General features: G+C 35.8%; 1 protein-coding gene across 1 annotated transcript in view; it reads left to right on the top strand.

Moving 5' to 3' along the window:
- The window catches only part of LOC135471915 (plexin-A4-like), a 186,731-nt gene extending 172,983 nt beyond the window's left edge, over positions 1 to 13,748 (top strand). The window contains 22 exon segments of the mRNA XM_064751354.1: positions 156 to 292; positions 780 to 953; positions 1,515 to 1,611; positions 1,853 to 2,137; positions 2,396 to 2,569; positions 3,312 to 3,552; positions 3,802 to 3,944; positions 4,211 to 4,338; positions 4,723 to 4,782; positions 5,054 to 5,128; positions 5,639 to 5,705; positions 5,954 to 6,010; positions 6,012 to 6,101; positions 6,725 to 6,872; positions 7,367 to 7,528; positions 7,960 to 8,057; positions 9,117 to 9,203; positions 9,454 to 9,614; positions 9,847 to 9,994; positions 10,343 to 10,483; positions 10,833 to 10,907; positions 11,311 to 13,748. Coding sequence (XP_064607424.1) covers positions 156 to 292; positions 780 to 953; positions 1,515 to 1,611; positions 1,853 to 2,137; positions 2,396 to 2,569; positions 3,312 to 3,552; positions 3,802 to 3,944; positions 4,211 to 4,338; positions 4,723 to 4,782; positions 5,054 to 5,128; positions 5,639 to 5,705; positions 5,954 to 6,010; positions 6,012 to 6,101; positions 6,725 to 6,872; positions 7,367 to 7,528; positions 7,960 to 8,057; positions 9,117 to 9,203; positions 9,454 to 9,614; positions 9,847 to 9,994; positions 10,343 to 10,483; positions 10,833 to 10,907; positions 11,311 to 11,427 — 2,865 coding nt within the window. The 3' untranslated portion in view covers positions 11,428 to 13,748.
- The last annotated feature ends 1,682 nt before the right edge of the window (positions 13,749 to 15,430 follow it).

The following is a 15,430-nucleotide window of genomic DNA, read 5'->3' on the forward strand; positions in this document are numbered from 1 at the left end:
TTGGTAAAAGTCAACTGTTATTCAAGGTTTGGGTTATGAGCAGCATTACCTTTACTGAAACTATTTTGCTTGAAGGTTTTTGGTTGAAAACAGTTGAAAAGGTTGGTACTGATAACTACTAGTGTAATTGTGTATATTCATCATGTACTTTTCAGGATCCTCACGTACGCAGCATTGAGCCAACACTGGGTCCAAAGTCAGGTGGTTCCACTATTACCATATATGGTCAGCGCCTCAAGACAGGTGGAGTCGTGAATGCCTACATTGGGAATGCATATTGTGCTATCAACAGGTATGCACTTTCATTTAAATGTATTTAGAAGAAAAAAGATAAAAATGTGATTAGCTGTAACCCAACGTAGTTCCTATGTACACTGACTTCCACACATAATTCCGTATAGAGTACAGTATTCTATAGGATATCTGTAAAATATAGTGTACAAGACAATGAATTTTAATGCTGCCATTTAAGGAATGGTATTAACACTTGTACCACATTATCTCTGCAGCTCATGCTAGCTTCCTCTCCGGCTGTAAGTAGGAAGATCTGCCACAGACATGTGGATGGTTGTTTTTTTAACCCCGGGCTCTGCCCGGTTTCCCCCCACCAATATGCTGGTCACCGTCATATAAGTGAAATATTATTGAGTACGGCCTAAAACATATGAAACATTATATGAAACTTGGACCAATTTATGTTTTGATTTCAAAGAAATTTGTAACAGGCATTTAAACAATAAATAATTACTGCCACTTCAGACATTTTTTTTCTTTTACAGGGATAAATTACGAGATGACCAAGCTTTCTGCATCACATCTAGTGTGGCAGCTGCTGGTCCTCGCCCCACCTTCTCCATCACTTTTGATGGTGCAAGGCGTAGCGTTAACCAGACCTTCTTATTCACAGAGGATCCAATAATTACTCGTATTCGTCCGCTGAAAAGCATCATGAGGTATGTTATAGGACCTGTTCAAATTGCTTAATAGTTCCGAACCTGGGATTTAAACTGCTGAGCAGTTGTTCAAAACTGTGTTAAAACTTAATGCCAGATTTAGCTTTAATCCTAGTCTTCAGTTTTTTACTTAAATTAAATACTTACTTTTACTTAAATTACTTAAATAATAGAATAACAGTGTATTGAATATGAATTAAATGTACTGCTCTTATAATTTAATTTGAACAACTACATTGGCTGCTCAATTTGGCTAAAATCTTAAATATAGCATATGACTTGATACCAGTATTAGGTAATACACATTTGAACAACTGAGCCCAGGGTAGTAGTGTAGTGTTTTGGCAAAAAGTATTACTTAATGTACAGGTACTGCTTTATGCTGTGATGTGTGTGCATGCAGTGATCTAATTTAATGGTTTAATCACACTTTTTGTATAAAAAAAAGTAAAGGTGATTTCAAGAGTGCTTTTGTTTTATTTATTTATTTATTTTTTTATATATTTTTTTTTTCATATTTGCCCTTGTATCTATTACATCTTTGCCCTTTTTCTGTTACAGTGGAGGACTGGAAATCACTGTGAAGGGCCAAAACTTCAGATCAATCCAGAGACCACAGATGCGAACAATACATGGAACAACAACATCTACATCAACAGTATGTGCACCTTTCCTTTCCTTTTTTTCACTACACATTTATTATCACATCATAGGATTATATCTACCGGTATCCAAGCCAACATATAAAGAATTTGGGAAAAATGTAATAACATTGTAACAGTATTGGATATTCATACTAAAAATGTTTGAATGAAAGTATGGATTATGTTCATGTCATCTTTTCATACATGATTTTAAAGATATAAATTTTAGAAGACACCTTGGTTAATCATTTTTAGATATGTGACGTTGTGGAGGACACAATGTTAACTTGTCCCACGCCACCTGCTCCAATCCGGGGCAAGAGATCTCAGAAGCTACGAAGGGTGCACAGACGATCTCCCAGTTCCAAAATATCAGCACAGATTGTCTTTGTCATGGATGCTGTCAAGTCTGTGAGGGATTTAGCCACAAACTTCATTAACTTGAAGTCTGAGCTGGAGTACTATCCTGACCCTGTGGTGCAAAACTTCACAGAGACAGAGCGGAAGAAGATGTTCAAGGGTGAAGCTTTGATTATTGAGGTAAATGTTACAAAAATGCATGTCAGGATTTCACAATAAAGAATTTAATTCGGTCTTCTCTCATAAATGTGCTTTGGTAAGTCAGTTAACTTGTTCAGGTAAAATCCTTGGAGTCCAAATTGTCAATTGATTTTAATTTGTGAATTTTGTTGAATGATATGTAGCACTGATGCCTAAATTTTTGTTCTATTTTGTTTTTGAATATTTGTTTATTATTTCATGCCATCAAGAAATTGTTTAAATCCATACTAATTTCAGGGACAAGATTTAAATCTGGCTGCTAACCAGGATGATATTGAGGTTTGGATTGGATCTCAGCCTTGTAATGTGACATCCCTCTCAGCCAATCAGATTGTCTGCACCCCACCAAAACAACAACCAGAGCCCACTGATAGGCATGGCCGTCCAAGTGGAGCTTTACCTTTAGTGCAGGTATGTCTTAGGATTAAACCTCCATGTACCTTTAACAGAATGTTGACATTCCATTAAATCCACTGTAAGATGCAATCAAACACCAACCATTCTCTCGCTAGTTGAGTTTTTGGGTTTTATTTTTTATGATCTGGATTTGGTATGTCAGGCTGAAAGTAGGTTAATGAATATTGCCAGGTCATGTAGATGTACATCTGTCTGTCCATCTGTCATAGAATAGTAGTATCTCTAACACAGAATCACCATCTTTGGAATTTTGAGAAACTCAAAAACTTTCAGTAATAAATGACCTAAAATTTCACCCACAAAAGTGCAATTGTAGAGGTAAATAAAGGTCACAAAATATTATTTTTGGTGCAGAAACTTGAAATTTTCCTGTAAAATATCATCTCATGTTCCAAGCAAACCTCAAATTAACTCTCTAAAATGAATAGAACTCACAGAATCAAGAAAAATGGGCAAGTTTGTCATAAACAAAATTTATATCTACATTTAAGCTGCTTACCAGCTGCTTTATAAGCCGCTCTTTCTGTCATTAGAATATTTGACATCTTACATGTATATATTAACACGAACCATTTGCAACCACACGAAATGCAAGATGACATTGGCTTTTTGCAGGATGTTACAGTGGATTTATGCTCACTATGCGAGCTTCAAAATATCAGAGCAAGCTATTAGTTAGTATACCAGTTCACAAAACCAACAGACTTGCAAAGTAATTGTTATATCAAATCTTCAGGTGACTGTTGGCAACATCGAGTACACAGTAGGATCAGTGGAGTATGACATGGATGATCGCTTCAAGTTCCCAATGGTAGCCATCATTGGCATTGCTGCAGCTGTAGTCTTCCTCCTGATTATCATTGTCATCATCTTGATTATCTACCGGAGACAGAGCACGCAAGCAGAGCGCATTTACCGCAAGATGCAGATTCAGCTGGATAATCTGGAGAGCAATGTCAGGAATGAATGCAAACAAGGTAATGTACTGACAGACTCTCATGAAATCAAATACTAAATTTTGATTCTTATCTTTGTTTGAAAAGTTCTGTCAAGCAACACAGCTAGTAATGTGTCAGTTCAGTGATGTGTAAAGAAAGGTGGACAAAACTAACGGACAGAATTGTAATGTATTTGCTGATCTAGATTATATATATATGACTTTCATAACTCATTTGGTTTTATCATGATTTTGCCTCTGAAAATTGGGTGTTGCTATTTTTTTCCAGCATTTGCCGAGTTGCAAACAGACATGACAGATCTTACGGGCGATCTTGTGGCAAGTGGAATTCCATTCTGGGACTACCACAGCTACACGTTCAAAGTGTTATTTCCTGGCATGTCAGATCATGTGATTCTTCATCCACCAATGGTATATTTATCTGTTTTATCTTATTTCATCCTACTTGGAATCATATTTAGGGCATTTTATTGCAACCTACCATCCAAATCTGATCTCAGATGAGAAAACATGTAAGGAGGGGAATATTGTAATATTCAGCAGATTTTATTCAGATTTTTGGAGAAAACTACTCATACTCTTTGTGATTTATGGATTGTGAGCTACTGAGCCCAGGCCAATATTGTTACTTGGGCAAAAAGTGAATGTCAGTGTTTCAAAAGGGTCATTACTTTCAGAAGAATGGTCGCACTCGGCAGTTTGAGATTGGAATCCAACAGTTCCGTCATCTTTTGAAGAATAAGTACTTTCTGTTGACCTTCATACACACATTGGAAGAGCAGAAAACATTCAACATCAGAGACAAGTAAGATTACAGTCAGCATATTTTTATTTGTTATGTGCTAATGCAATCTAAATAGTTACAGATCATTACCAGAAAGGATTTTATATCATATTGATATGTAAGCAAACTGCAAGGTTTAGTTTGTTAAATTTATCTGTATTTAAAGGATCAAAAAGTACTTATTAAAAAGGATTGACTTTCATTGTAGATATGAAATGTGAGTGTTTTTATATGAATACATGTAGCATGTTTAGTGAAATATAGCTGTGTTGATTGTATGCTAAAGAATAGGTTAATAAATGTACAGGGCCTGGTAGGCCTTTTTTGCAATAGATGGACTTGAGTTTGTAAGAGTTGTATCTTCAAATCTTCAAATAGATATGCTGTATTTTTGTACCGTTGCAGAGTTTATGTGGCATCTTTATTGATGATTGTTTATCAAGACAACTTGGAATATGCTACAGAGTAAGTTTTCAGAGTGTTAAATAAATTTGTGTATAATTTTCAAATAAAGAGAAGTTGAAATTTAGAGACGGTTAGGTCACCTGGAAACAATTTACCTGTTAAGATAAGTATATGTATAGTCTTGAAAGTAGTAGAAATTACAAATATAAATGTAACCTTTGTATTTAAATGAAACATTCCCAAGCACTTAAAATAAAGAAAGTAGTAATATTGCAAAAGAGATCATACTTCATTGTTCATCAATACAATTGTTTTTTCCAATCAATTTCAGCATCTTAAAAGCTTTACTAAGTGAACTTGTTGAGAAAACTGTAGGAGGAAAACATCCCAAGCTGATGTTGAGAAGGTAAGAATTGCATTTCTTAATTTGGATTTTCTTTATTAATATGAAAGTCTTTTATGTTATTGTTATTATCAATATGAAATTTAAATAGGTGGGCAGAATTTATCTTGACTAATTTTATGTGTGATAACAGATACATAACATCAAACACTGAATTTCATAACTGGTATTTTTTTATGTTAATTCTGCTATTTACCATACTACTTGATATTACACACATATAGACATAGCGTGCAGATGTCATTGATTTGGCGACACTGTAATTCTTTAACCTTTTAGCGTGAGTGCAAGATGTTTATTCAAGCATATTCTGAGAGCATTACTTTATGTACACTGATAATATTATACTTTTTGTGAAGCCCTGAAACTGGCCAAGCACACCAGTTTTGTAGTTGCTTTGTATATTCAAAAATCAGATTTGAAAGTTGCTCTTTTGTATGTGGAAAGGTTGAAGCATTAGGGTAGTTTTACGTGAAACATTTATTAAAATATTTTGTGTTTGATGATTTACAGGACAGAATCTGTTGTGGAGAAGCTTTTGACAAACTGGTTGTCTCTCTGCCTGTACAGTTACTTGAAGGTAAGGTCATGACCACAAATGTTTAGTTATCTTAAAACCTCTGATCTAGTTTGTCCAATTCCTTTAGTACACGTAATATGCTGAAAATTGAAATGGAAGATACAGTTATAGCTCCTTGATTAATTTTAATGGTAGTATGGGTAGATTAGAATAATTCTAATAATAACTGATAAAGGCTAGCAAATATACATTTGGGCAGGTAATGAGAACACCAACAGATATTTTATTGCAGTCATCATATGTTTCAGGAACATGCTGGCTCCTCTCTGTTCATGCTTTACAAAGCCATAAAACTCCAGGTGGAAAAAAGGTCCAGTAGATCACATAACAGGTGATGCCAGATACTCTTTATCAGAGGACCGTCTACTGCGAGAAAAAATAGAACCAAGAACATTGGTGAGTTGAACTGTTGGTATTTCATTAATTGCTCCTTTATATTCATATCGTAGTCGTCACATTTCATTGTATATCTTCAATCATTTATGGAATTTTTTTTGTAATTATCTCATTGACTTAAAAGGGAATTTCCTTTAATTTTAATCACTCTGCTTTAGTTTGCCATGGATGTTGTTGAATTGCATTAAATGTTTATGGCAGAAATGTGTAATATTTGTAGAAATTTGTTAAATTAATACATGTTTGTGAATATCGTTACAAGGCCATTTAAATATTTTGAGTATACTGGCTCCAATTCCCTTTACAGTGGGAAGATTACTATTTCAAGATTTATTTATCAAAGTTGTAATGTTTATATATTTCATTTCATTTATGTCAATATTCATTATACTTTCCCAGATAGTGTTGACTTTGTAATGTGTAATATTTCACACGGTTCTGCTTTTCACTATCCCACGATTTATAGTTTACCTGTGATTGCTTTTTGAAGAATTGTGAATTATTTACTTATTTATTTATATACTGGACATATACGCATATGATCATCATACTAGATTTGGTAGTATATTCTTCAGTATGTGTCCTGTGGTCAAGATGTTTGAGATGTGTTTCCTGTGTTACAGACATTAAATGTGGAACATGATGGAGAGGTGTTCCAATGCAAAGCCTTAGACTGTGATACAATAACCCAGGTGAAGGTGAAGATTCTGGACACTGCTCACAGAAACATGCCCTTCTCGCAGCGACCCAACATTCATGACCTTGATCTAGGTAGATTACCTTGTGCACAAACAACAGTGATGAACTCTTATGTGTACTAAGCAATTCTTACCTGAACTTAATCATTTCAGACGGAATAAAAAATTGCTTCATACTGTAATTCTTCAACTATTTTGCATGTTTGCAACATATCTATTAAGGCATATTCTGAAGGCATTATTCTGTGTAGACCGATAAAATTATAATTTTTTTTGTGAAACCCTGAAATTGGCCAACCCAACCAATGTAGTTTTGTCTTCAAAATCAAATCAAAACTGTGCATAAATTGCGCTGAAAGTTGCCCTTTCATATGCGAAAAGGTTGGGGATTTAGGGTAGTTGGAGGGGTTAGGATCAAAAGTCATGCCAAGTTTGCATTGAAACGTTGACTGAAATATGTACATATTAATGTTATTCGTAATGATAAATTAATTGTTACCTTTCATTACTGAAACAGATTTTACAAGTATGATAGAGGTGTTTGTTTTGTTTTTTACCAATTTGTAGAATGGCGCAATGGTATAGGGGGTCATCTGGTATTGAAGGATGAGGATATGACATCTTCAGTGGTGGATGGGTGGAAACGGTTAAACACACTGGGGCATTACAAGGTCGTTGATGGTGCGATTGTCATGCTGACAGAAAGGGAACACAGCAAATCCCTGAATGGTGAGTCTTGGTATTCTTCTGTAGGAAACAACAAACAAACAAACAGTGAACATAAGCCGACATGTAATTACAAAGACTGTCCTCATAAGCATTGCTTAGGTGATTAAGGCACACTTGCTCAGTGCCCTCTTTAATGCCTCTTAACATATTCATATACATGCATATAACACTACTGTAAGAGGGAATCATGTAAGAGGGTCTTGGAATGCAAAATCCAATCATCTTTCCACAAAATTAGAATTTCCCTTCAGAAGAAGCAAGAGAGTTTTGTGGACTTCTTTCAAACTAGACTAGAAGTAAAACTAAAGTTAATCTTGTGTTAAATTTTCTTGGAACGAGTGCTTGGAATTTTTGTGTACACTATAAAATATGCTGATTTTGTTAGTATTTACATGTAGCTGATATAAACTTGCTCGCTCATTCTTTCTCAGGTACCTATGACAGTTCCACATTGTCAAGTCACACAGGATTGTTACCCAGTATAAAATCACCTGATACAACAGAATCTGGGGCCAAAGTCTGGCATCTTGTAAGTAAACACCTCATACATACATCCTTTGATTTGGTTAAAGGACAAGACGGCACCTGGCTAAAACATATTTCAGTCTAAAGCAGGATACTCAAGCTGTCTAAAAAGTATCACGCTAGATTATTTTAATGAGATTTCACCGAATAGCATGTAGAACAAAATGACAATACTGCACAAATGGCTGGTGTGAGTCGAGGTAGCCATCTTAAGAGTTGTATCCAATCAAACACATTGCTATGAGGTTGAAGGGCTTTAGCTGTGACGTAGTCTTTACCCATTCACTCCATGAAGTGACATATAACACAAAAGTACTGCATAAGACATCATTTTGAGATTGTTTGCAACAATTTAGCTATGTTTAGCTAAGCCAAAACTGCATTCATCTCCCCAAATACTTTTTCTGGTGTTCATTTTGGTGCTTAGTCAGTAGTTTCTAAATAACAAATAGCAGAGTCAGTGCAAATTTTTTTAGGAAAGCAGAAAGCTTGTGAGAATGAGAAGACTGCGTCTCACTTGACAGCATTTAAAATTAATTAAAATCTTATGATATAATTATTTTAGAAGAAATATTCTTCCAGTATGTCCAGTTTCCTAGAAAACTGTATTTATGACTTGGATCTTCATCCCCGAAGTCCACTGCTTAGACTATTATACGGAAAATACCTTTGACATGAGAGAGCTAGAGTAAACATTACGTCACCTTCCTCTCCCTGGAAAAAATGCTGAAGCTGTGTCAAGTTTCACTAAACTGGACATACTGGGTTGAAAAAAATCTAACAAAATAGTTAATGCTGGTTTAAGATACTGTGAATTGTAGCCTTTCAGTGGACACAAACATTAGTCAGGTGCTGTTCTTCTGTGGTACACACAAAAATATATGTTGGCCTGGCATATTTTTAAATACTGGATGGCAGTGAAAATGTAATTTATGCTTGATCATATTTTGAGAAAGAAAAAATTGATATACTATTCTAAGTAAGGCTATCTCAGACGTTCCTGCCTCCATCTTTCTTCATACATGTACATATTCATAGCCTGTAATCACTGTATCCTACACAGGTAAAACACCAGGATGATTCCCACCCAAAAGATGCTGGTCTCAAGATGATCTCGGAGATATTCCTTACCAGATTATTATCAACTAAGGTGAGGACTTTTTCCCAAGCTTAATTAATAACTATTTATTGAGTAATAGTGGGGTGCATGGTGTCCCAATAGATTACGGGCATGAAGGTTTGTAAGAAAGTGATATATCACATGCACACAATTAAAACTGAGGCATGAAAGGACGATGAAAAGTTATTCCAAGATCTTTTCTGACCTTTATTTTGAAAGAACTCATTTCAGTGATGGCACAGGTTGAATAATAAGATTGTACCTGTTTGTTTCTTTTCAGGGTACTCTACAAAAATTTGTAGATGATCTGTTTAATACAGTACTTAGTGCATCCGTCTCATTGCCACCTGTGGTTAAATACCTGTTTGATTTTCTTGACGAGATGGCAGTTCAGCAGGGAATAACTGATCCTGATGTGGTACACACCTGGAAGAGCAATAGGTGAGACATGAAAACTAGCTGACATTAATGTTAATGCAATCCATCTGTTTTGGTCATAAAAATTTGTTCTATTTTTAAATCAAAATGTAAAAGGCAATTTTCCATTAATGTCAAAGATTAACATATTAATCCCTGTATAGTACCTGTTTAGTTACTCAAATATTGTTAAATATTTAATGAAGTGGGGTTTTTGGCATAACCATTTCTTTTTGTCTTTTTTTTCCTTCTACAGCTTACCTTTGCGCTTCTGGGTCAATATTATCAAGAACCCTGACTTTGTATTTGACATCAACAAGCCCCTGATAGTAGATTCGTGTTTGTCTGTGATAGCCCAAACCTTCATGGATAGCTGCTCAACTTCCCAACACTGCCTTGGCAAGGTATATAACCAGGGAATACAATGGCTTGAAGATACAGTAGACTACCGAGAGTTTGCCACCTACATGTACCAAATATCAAATAATAAAGTGAATAATACTATGTTTTGACAATAAAAAGTGTGTAGCTAATATTGCAGTTTAAAGTAAAGAATGTAAGTGTTTTTATGATATATTTCGTCTGTTCTATTGAAAAACGTATCATAAAATTTTGTCTTGAATGCAGAATGTAATTTTCTTAATTGGTATGTAAATACCAGCCAAAATGAAAAAGGACTGCCAGTTATCAAAATTTGAGTTACATAAGACCAACCATATTATGATAATATTCCACTCATTTATGTCTTGCAGGACTCCCCTTCCAACAAACTACTGTTTGCCAAAGACATTCCAGCGTACAAAAAATTAGTGGAGAAGTTTTATAAAGATATCCATGACCTTCCTCCAATCAGTGATCAGGAAATGAGCACCTACCTGGCAGATGTTTCTAGAGTAAGTTAGTTGATGTACCTCACCTAAGCGTCATATTGTGGTGAAACAGAATGACACCCTTTGCTTTAAAGTCTTGGTTTAGTAACACATTTTGATGAGAAAACAAGAAGTATGTAAGTAAACACAGGGATTACTATTTTACAGATAGTATTTAAGATAGAATATATTTATACTTCATAGTATGAAAGAAGATAATATTTTAAACCAGGGAACAAAGAATATACAGTACTTTTACCACAGATTACAGATTGTGGAGGTTCATTTCCGTTTTAATATAACAGAAATGTTCCCAGTGTTATGAAAATATCTTTCCTCTTGCAATATAGATTTGTTAATCTCTGGATTTCAGATGTGTACAGACCAATTCAATACAGCCAGTGCTCTTAGGGAACTTTTCAGCTACGTATCCAAATACAGTAATGAAGTAAGTAACAAAAAAGAAAAGTGTTCTGAAGAATTGGCATCTTCATATGAATATCTTGTATGGAAATCATTCGCTGATTATATATTCCAACAAGTAATTTTATTACAGATTTTAAATAGATTTAAAGCTGTGTTTATTTCAGGTTAACTTGTTTGCTCAAATGTTTCATGTGTTGCTTTTGATGAGATGATTTTTAAGCTTCACAATGATTGAAGTTTCCATTTTTGTCAAGTTGGTTAGTAGTATACAATCAGATCCCTGATTTATGTTTCTTTTTTAATATTAGGTACCCTGTTCACCATATGTGATAGAGGTATATTAATGTTAAGTAATAGATGTAATACATATATAAATCAGTGTTGATATGAAAGGTTAAAGAAATATTGTATGAATGTCATTGCAGATGATAGCAGCTTTAGAAGAAAACCCATGGACATCAAAAGGCCAGCTTGCTCCCAAACTGGAACAAATTCTCATCTGTATTCAAGATGATAAATTCAAGAAAGTGATATACATATAAACGCTGTTTAGCCAGAGCTGTAAGTTTTTGTATGTGTGTGCGTTTGCCATGCCCTGTCTCTCAGGAAGCAGCAAGCAAACAAAATGTGGAGCCGACCGGCAATGCCAATTGTTGGACATTGCCTGATGCCCAACAACAGTGCCAAAGCCGGTGCAGTGGAGGAACATATCACAGTTGTACATTGCCTGAAGCCCAACAACAATGCCTAAGTCAGTGCAATTAAAGAAAATTTCAGAGTTGTACATTGCCTGAAGCCCAAAGCAATGCCAAAGCTAGGGAGTTGAACATTTCAAAGTTGTCTCTGTGCAGATATTACCTCAAACGTTCAGAGAATGGAAGGATCACTCTGGACTGACCAGTCACTTGTAAAGGACTGTCATGCATGCCAGTAAACGTATTTGTTAAATATTTACATGTACTTGATACATCACCTTAGTATGGTACTCCCAGCAATTTATTACCAGCTTGTCTGTCAGAGAACTGTGCTGCTTGAAACTATGTCATACCTGCATTCTGTGACGAACTGGACACGGGCGTATATTCATTTGCTGTGATTTCTTTCCCAACGTTGTGTCCCAGAAAAAGAATGACATAAATATGATAGTTTTGCAATTATGTATCAGTTATCCATTTAATACCTGGAATGATTGGATTTCTGTAGACTTGTGCATCAAGTTGATTATTAGCTGCAAGGCAGATGAATTCTTAATATTAGTCTATAGGTTTTCAGAAATGTAAGATTTCATAACAGAAAAGCCGATTTCTCAATTTTCAAAATGTATCTTAATTTTGTTAAGGTGTTTGCAACGCACAAGATGTAATAAGCTTTGAAAAAAACCCTGTGGAATTTTGTATTAACTGACGTGAAAAAATGCTTTATAGAAGTGTGCATGTGCTTAAGCAAGCTGTATTAGCTGGGAAAACAGGTCACAATATTCTACAATCAGCTACCACCCATCCGTACCACCTTGTTCTTTGGACTATGCAAATCTACAGGAGCTTAACAATACCACACCTGTGTGACTTCCCAGATTTCTGTGTGTCTATGTAACCCCATTCGCATGTGCCATTTACAGCACATAACCGCTAAAATGAGTAGGCAACATGAGGCGAGACTGAAAGACAGGAGGTGCTTCATAATGTACCTAGGCATATATAAATACTTATACATGTCTGCCTCAGCTTTGAATATTTATCCAAGTTAAAGAAAGAGAAATTAACCCTTAAGACTTTGTTACCATAATTTCTCCTTATTTGCGATGTGTTTAAACATCAGTTCTTTGCAAGGGACGGTGGCAGAATTAAGGTAGCAATGATTTTCGGTAATGCCAACGACGGTGGATTCGAGCACAGCACAAAAGAATAGGTTTACGTATATATCAGTAGTTATAACTAGAAGCTGATTGTCAAATAAAATGACGGAAACGGTGCTTATTGCTTAATTCAATCCCATTTGCAATACAACTGACCAATTGTAAAGGTCGTGACCATGGCTCAAAATCATGCCTTTGAAAAAATCCTTGACTGTTACATCGAACCCATGGCGCACGGAGCCAGGGATGCGTTCTTTATATGTGTACAAGCCCACCTGCAACAAAGTTATATTTTTCTAGTACTATTTATCGTGAGTCGCTTAATTGTTACGTCTTCAGATGTGTCTAGCTGGTGTAATCGATTGCTTGGCATTTCATAGTGTATCGAGTCTATTTTGTTTTTCTTAATTGTGAAAGATGAAAAGGTTTGAGTGACGTAAGGCATGATTATGTGGAGCACACAGACTAGGTGAACTATTCCACGCACATTTGGTTGAGTATCAAGCTTCTTGGTACAAAGTGGCTTTGGTGAAACCAGGGTAAATGGGACGCTCCTTGAAGACTTTTCCATTAAACATTCGAAATAGGGTAACCACGGCTGTCATAGATGTCTCTGGTGGGTCATCTTAAAGTTTGATGTAATATGTTAATATGTATGTAAATAGGCTTGTATATTCGGATAAGATGGCGGGCCATTAATTTTTTAAGGCTCATCAAAGTAAAATGGACCTATTGTTACTTTAAAGACTGCCCTTTGAACGAAGCTTGCATGGTAAAACAAAGGCATGTCCACACACCTTATTCTCGAAGGGAACAAGGCTAAGGCAAGTCTGCAAACTCTTGAATTCACCATGCGGTGTTCATGATCAACTTACATTACCATCATCTTTGAGGATGAAAAAATTCCCATTTGTTATTATATCATTTACAGTTACCAAGCTGTAGAAGCTTTACGTTGTGCTTGTTTTCTTTTGATCTTTTTGACTCTCTTTTTTTTTTTTTTTTTTTTTTTTTTTTGAAGTTGTGTTGCCTTTATGTTTGTTTACTGTGTATATAATATCTCAAATGCGTGAGGACTCTTTTTATTAAGAATATTCCTTACTTGTTTTCTTACCTATATCAATATACATCTTTATCACAAATTGTCATATTTGTAAATACCCATTGTTACTAACGATCTTGTTCCCAAACGAGACGTAAGGAGATTATAAGCTGTAAATATCGGCGCATGACTTGAGGGAGACTCGGTACTTATTCGCCGCAGGTGCTATGTAAAATGACAATATATATGTGTTAATAATGGCAGTTTATCCCGTTTTTGCAAAACTACCTACAATAACTTAAAAAATTTCTAACAGCTGTCTTCCTTCTTGAAATGTTTATCATCGAGAATGAAACGAGAGCAAACGTCATCATTGTATTTATGGAATAAATTATTTGCAAACCCTACAACTTTGTCGTAAAATTTTGTTGGAAGAACTAAAATACCCCTTGAGCCCTTAAGAAATTCATGCGGAACCCAGACTTGTCTCCACGATATGGCTGAAATATTGCCGTTGTGGCGTTAAACCGTAGTCATTCATTCATTCTTTCCGGACCGGTGTCCCGTTAGTCTCCGGTTCAACCCAGTTTCGACATCTTGTACATCTGGCCATTCTTGGAGAATAGATTTAAGAGTAACCGGTTTTCAACGTGGTTTGGTCCACCATGGGTCCATAAAGGCGTTCCAACTCTAAATTGATCGGTGTTTCACTCCATGCTAAATAATTTCAGTCACGGCGATTAGGTTTCTGAGGTAACCTGAGTAAATCATCGCCCTTCGCCATGTACGTGACAAACCTCAAGACTTAAAGCTGGAGCGAAACAGTGAGAACTTTATTTGAACACTTGATCTCACTGGTCAAGGGCCTAATGGCCAAAACGAGGCAGCTAAGCCCCTCCTCCAACTTTTGAACTTTTCCTTGAACTGTGAGCTTTGGCTTCACATTGAAGGATTAGCGTCCACATTTAACTAATGGAGAGGTTATAACCTGCTTTAATAGTGTGCTATCGGGATGGCTTCTGAGAACTTCAATAATGACATTAAATCCACTGAAACAATATATTTACTGTCCTGGCCGGTCTCCAGGCAGGTGACGTCATAGTTTTTAAAAACTTTAAAATGATATTTCTTTCTTCCTTTTGTGTTCAGCGTTTGTGTTGCAAGGACCAGTCCGTCTTAACAGCTTGTGCCTGAACGAAAAACCCTGTCTCGCGTTGTTGGCATGATGTCTCTATGGAATAGGCCTATACAAAATAAAGGCACACATCACCATGAAGGGCTTCACATGTACTATTATAGACGTTTGTGCACTTGGTATTCATTTAATGTGATTAAGAGCATTGTTTGACGCTTGGCGCTCAGCACTGAGAGGTTAAAGCAAGGAAACATGACTCATTTGCCCAGTATCAGTATAATGTGACTGGGTGGGGTGTCATGTCGGATGTCTTCCGCATGATACTTCAGAGGAAACAGCACTTTGGCGGCTTGGACTCGCCCTGACACAGGAAGACAATATATGTATACACAACTGATCACTCCTCGTCGTGATATGACTGAAAAATTGTTAATTACCACGTTAAACGCCAATCAAGCATACATTCCCATCTTGCATCGGAAATGCTCCTACGGCTTCAAGACAAGTCTTAAA

Source organism: Liolophura sinensis, chromosome 7 (genome assembly GCF_032854445.1).
Source record: "Liolophura sinensis isolate JHLJ2023 chromosome 7, CUHK_Ljap_v2, whole genome shotgun sequence".
NCBI lineage: Eukaryota > Metazoa > Mollusca > Polyplacophora > Chitonida > Chitonidae > Liolophura > Liolophura sinensis.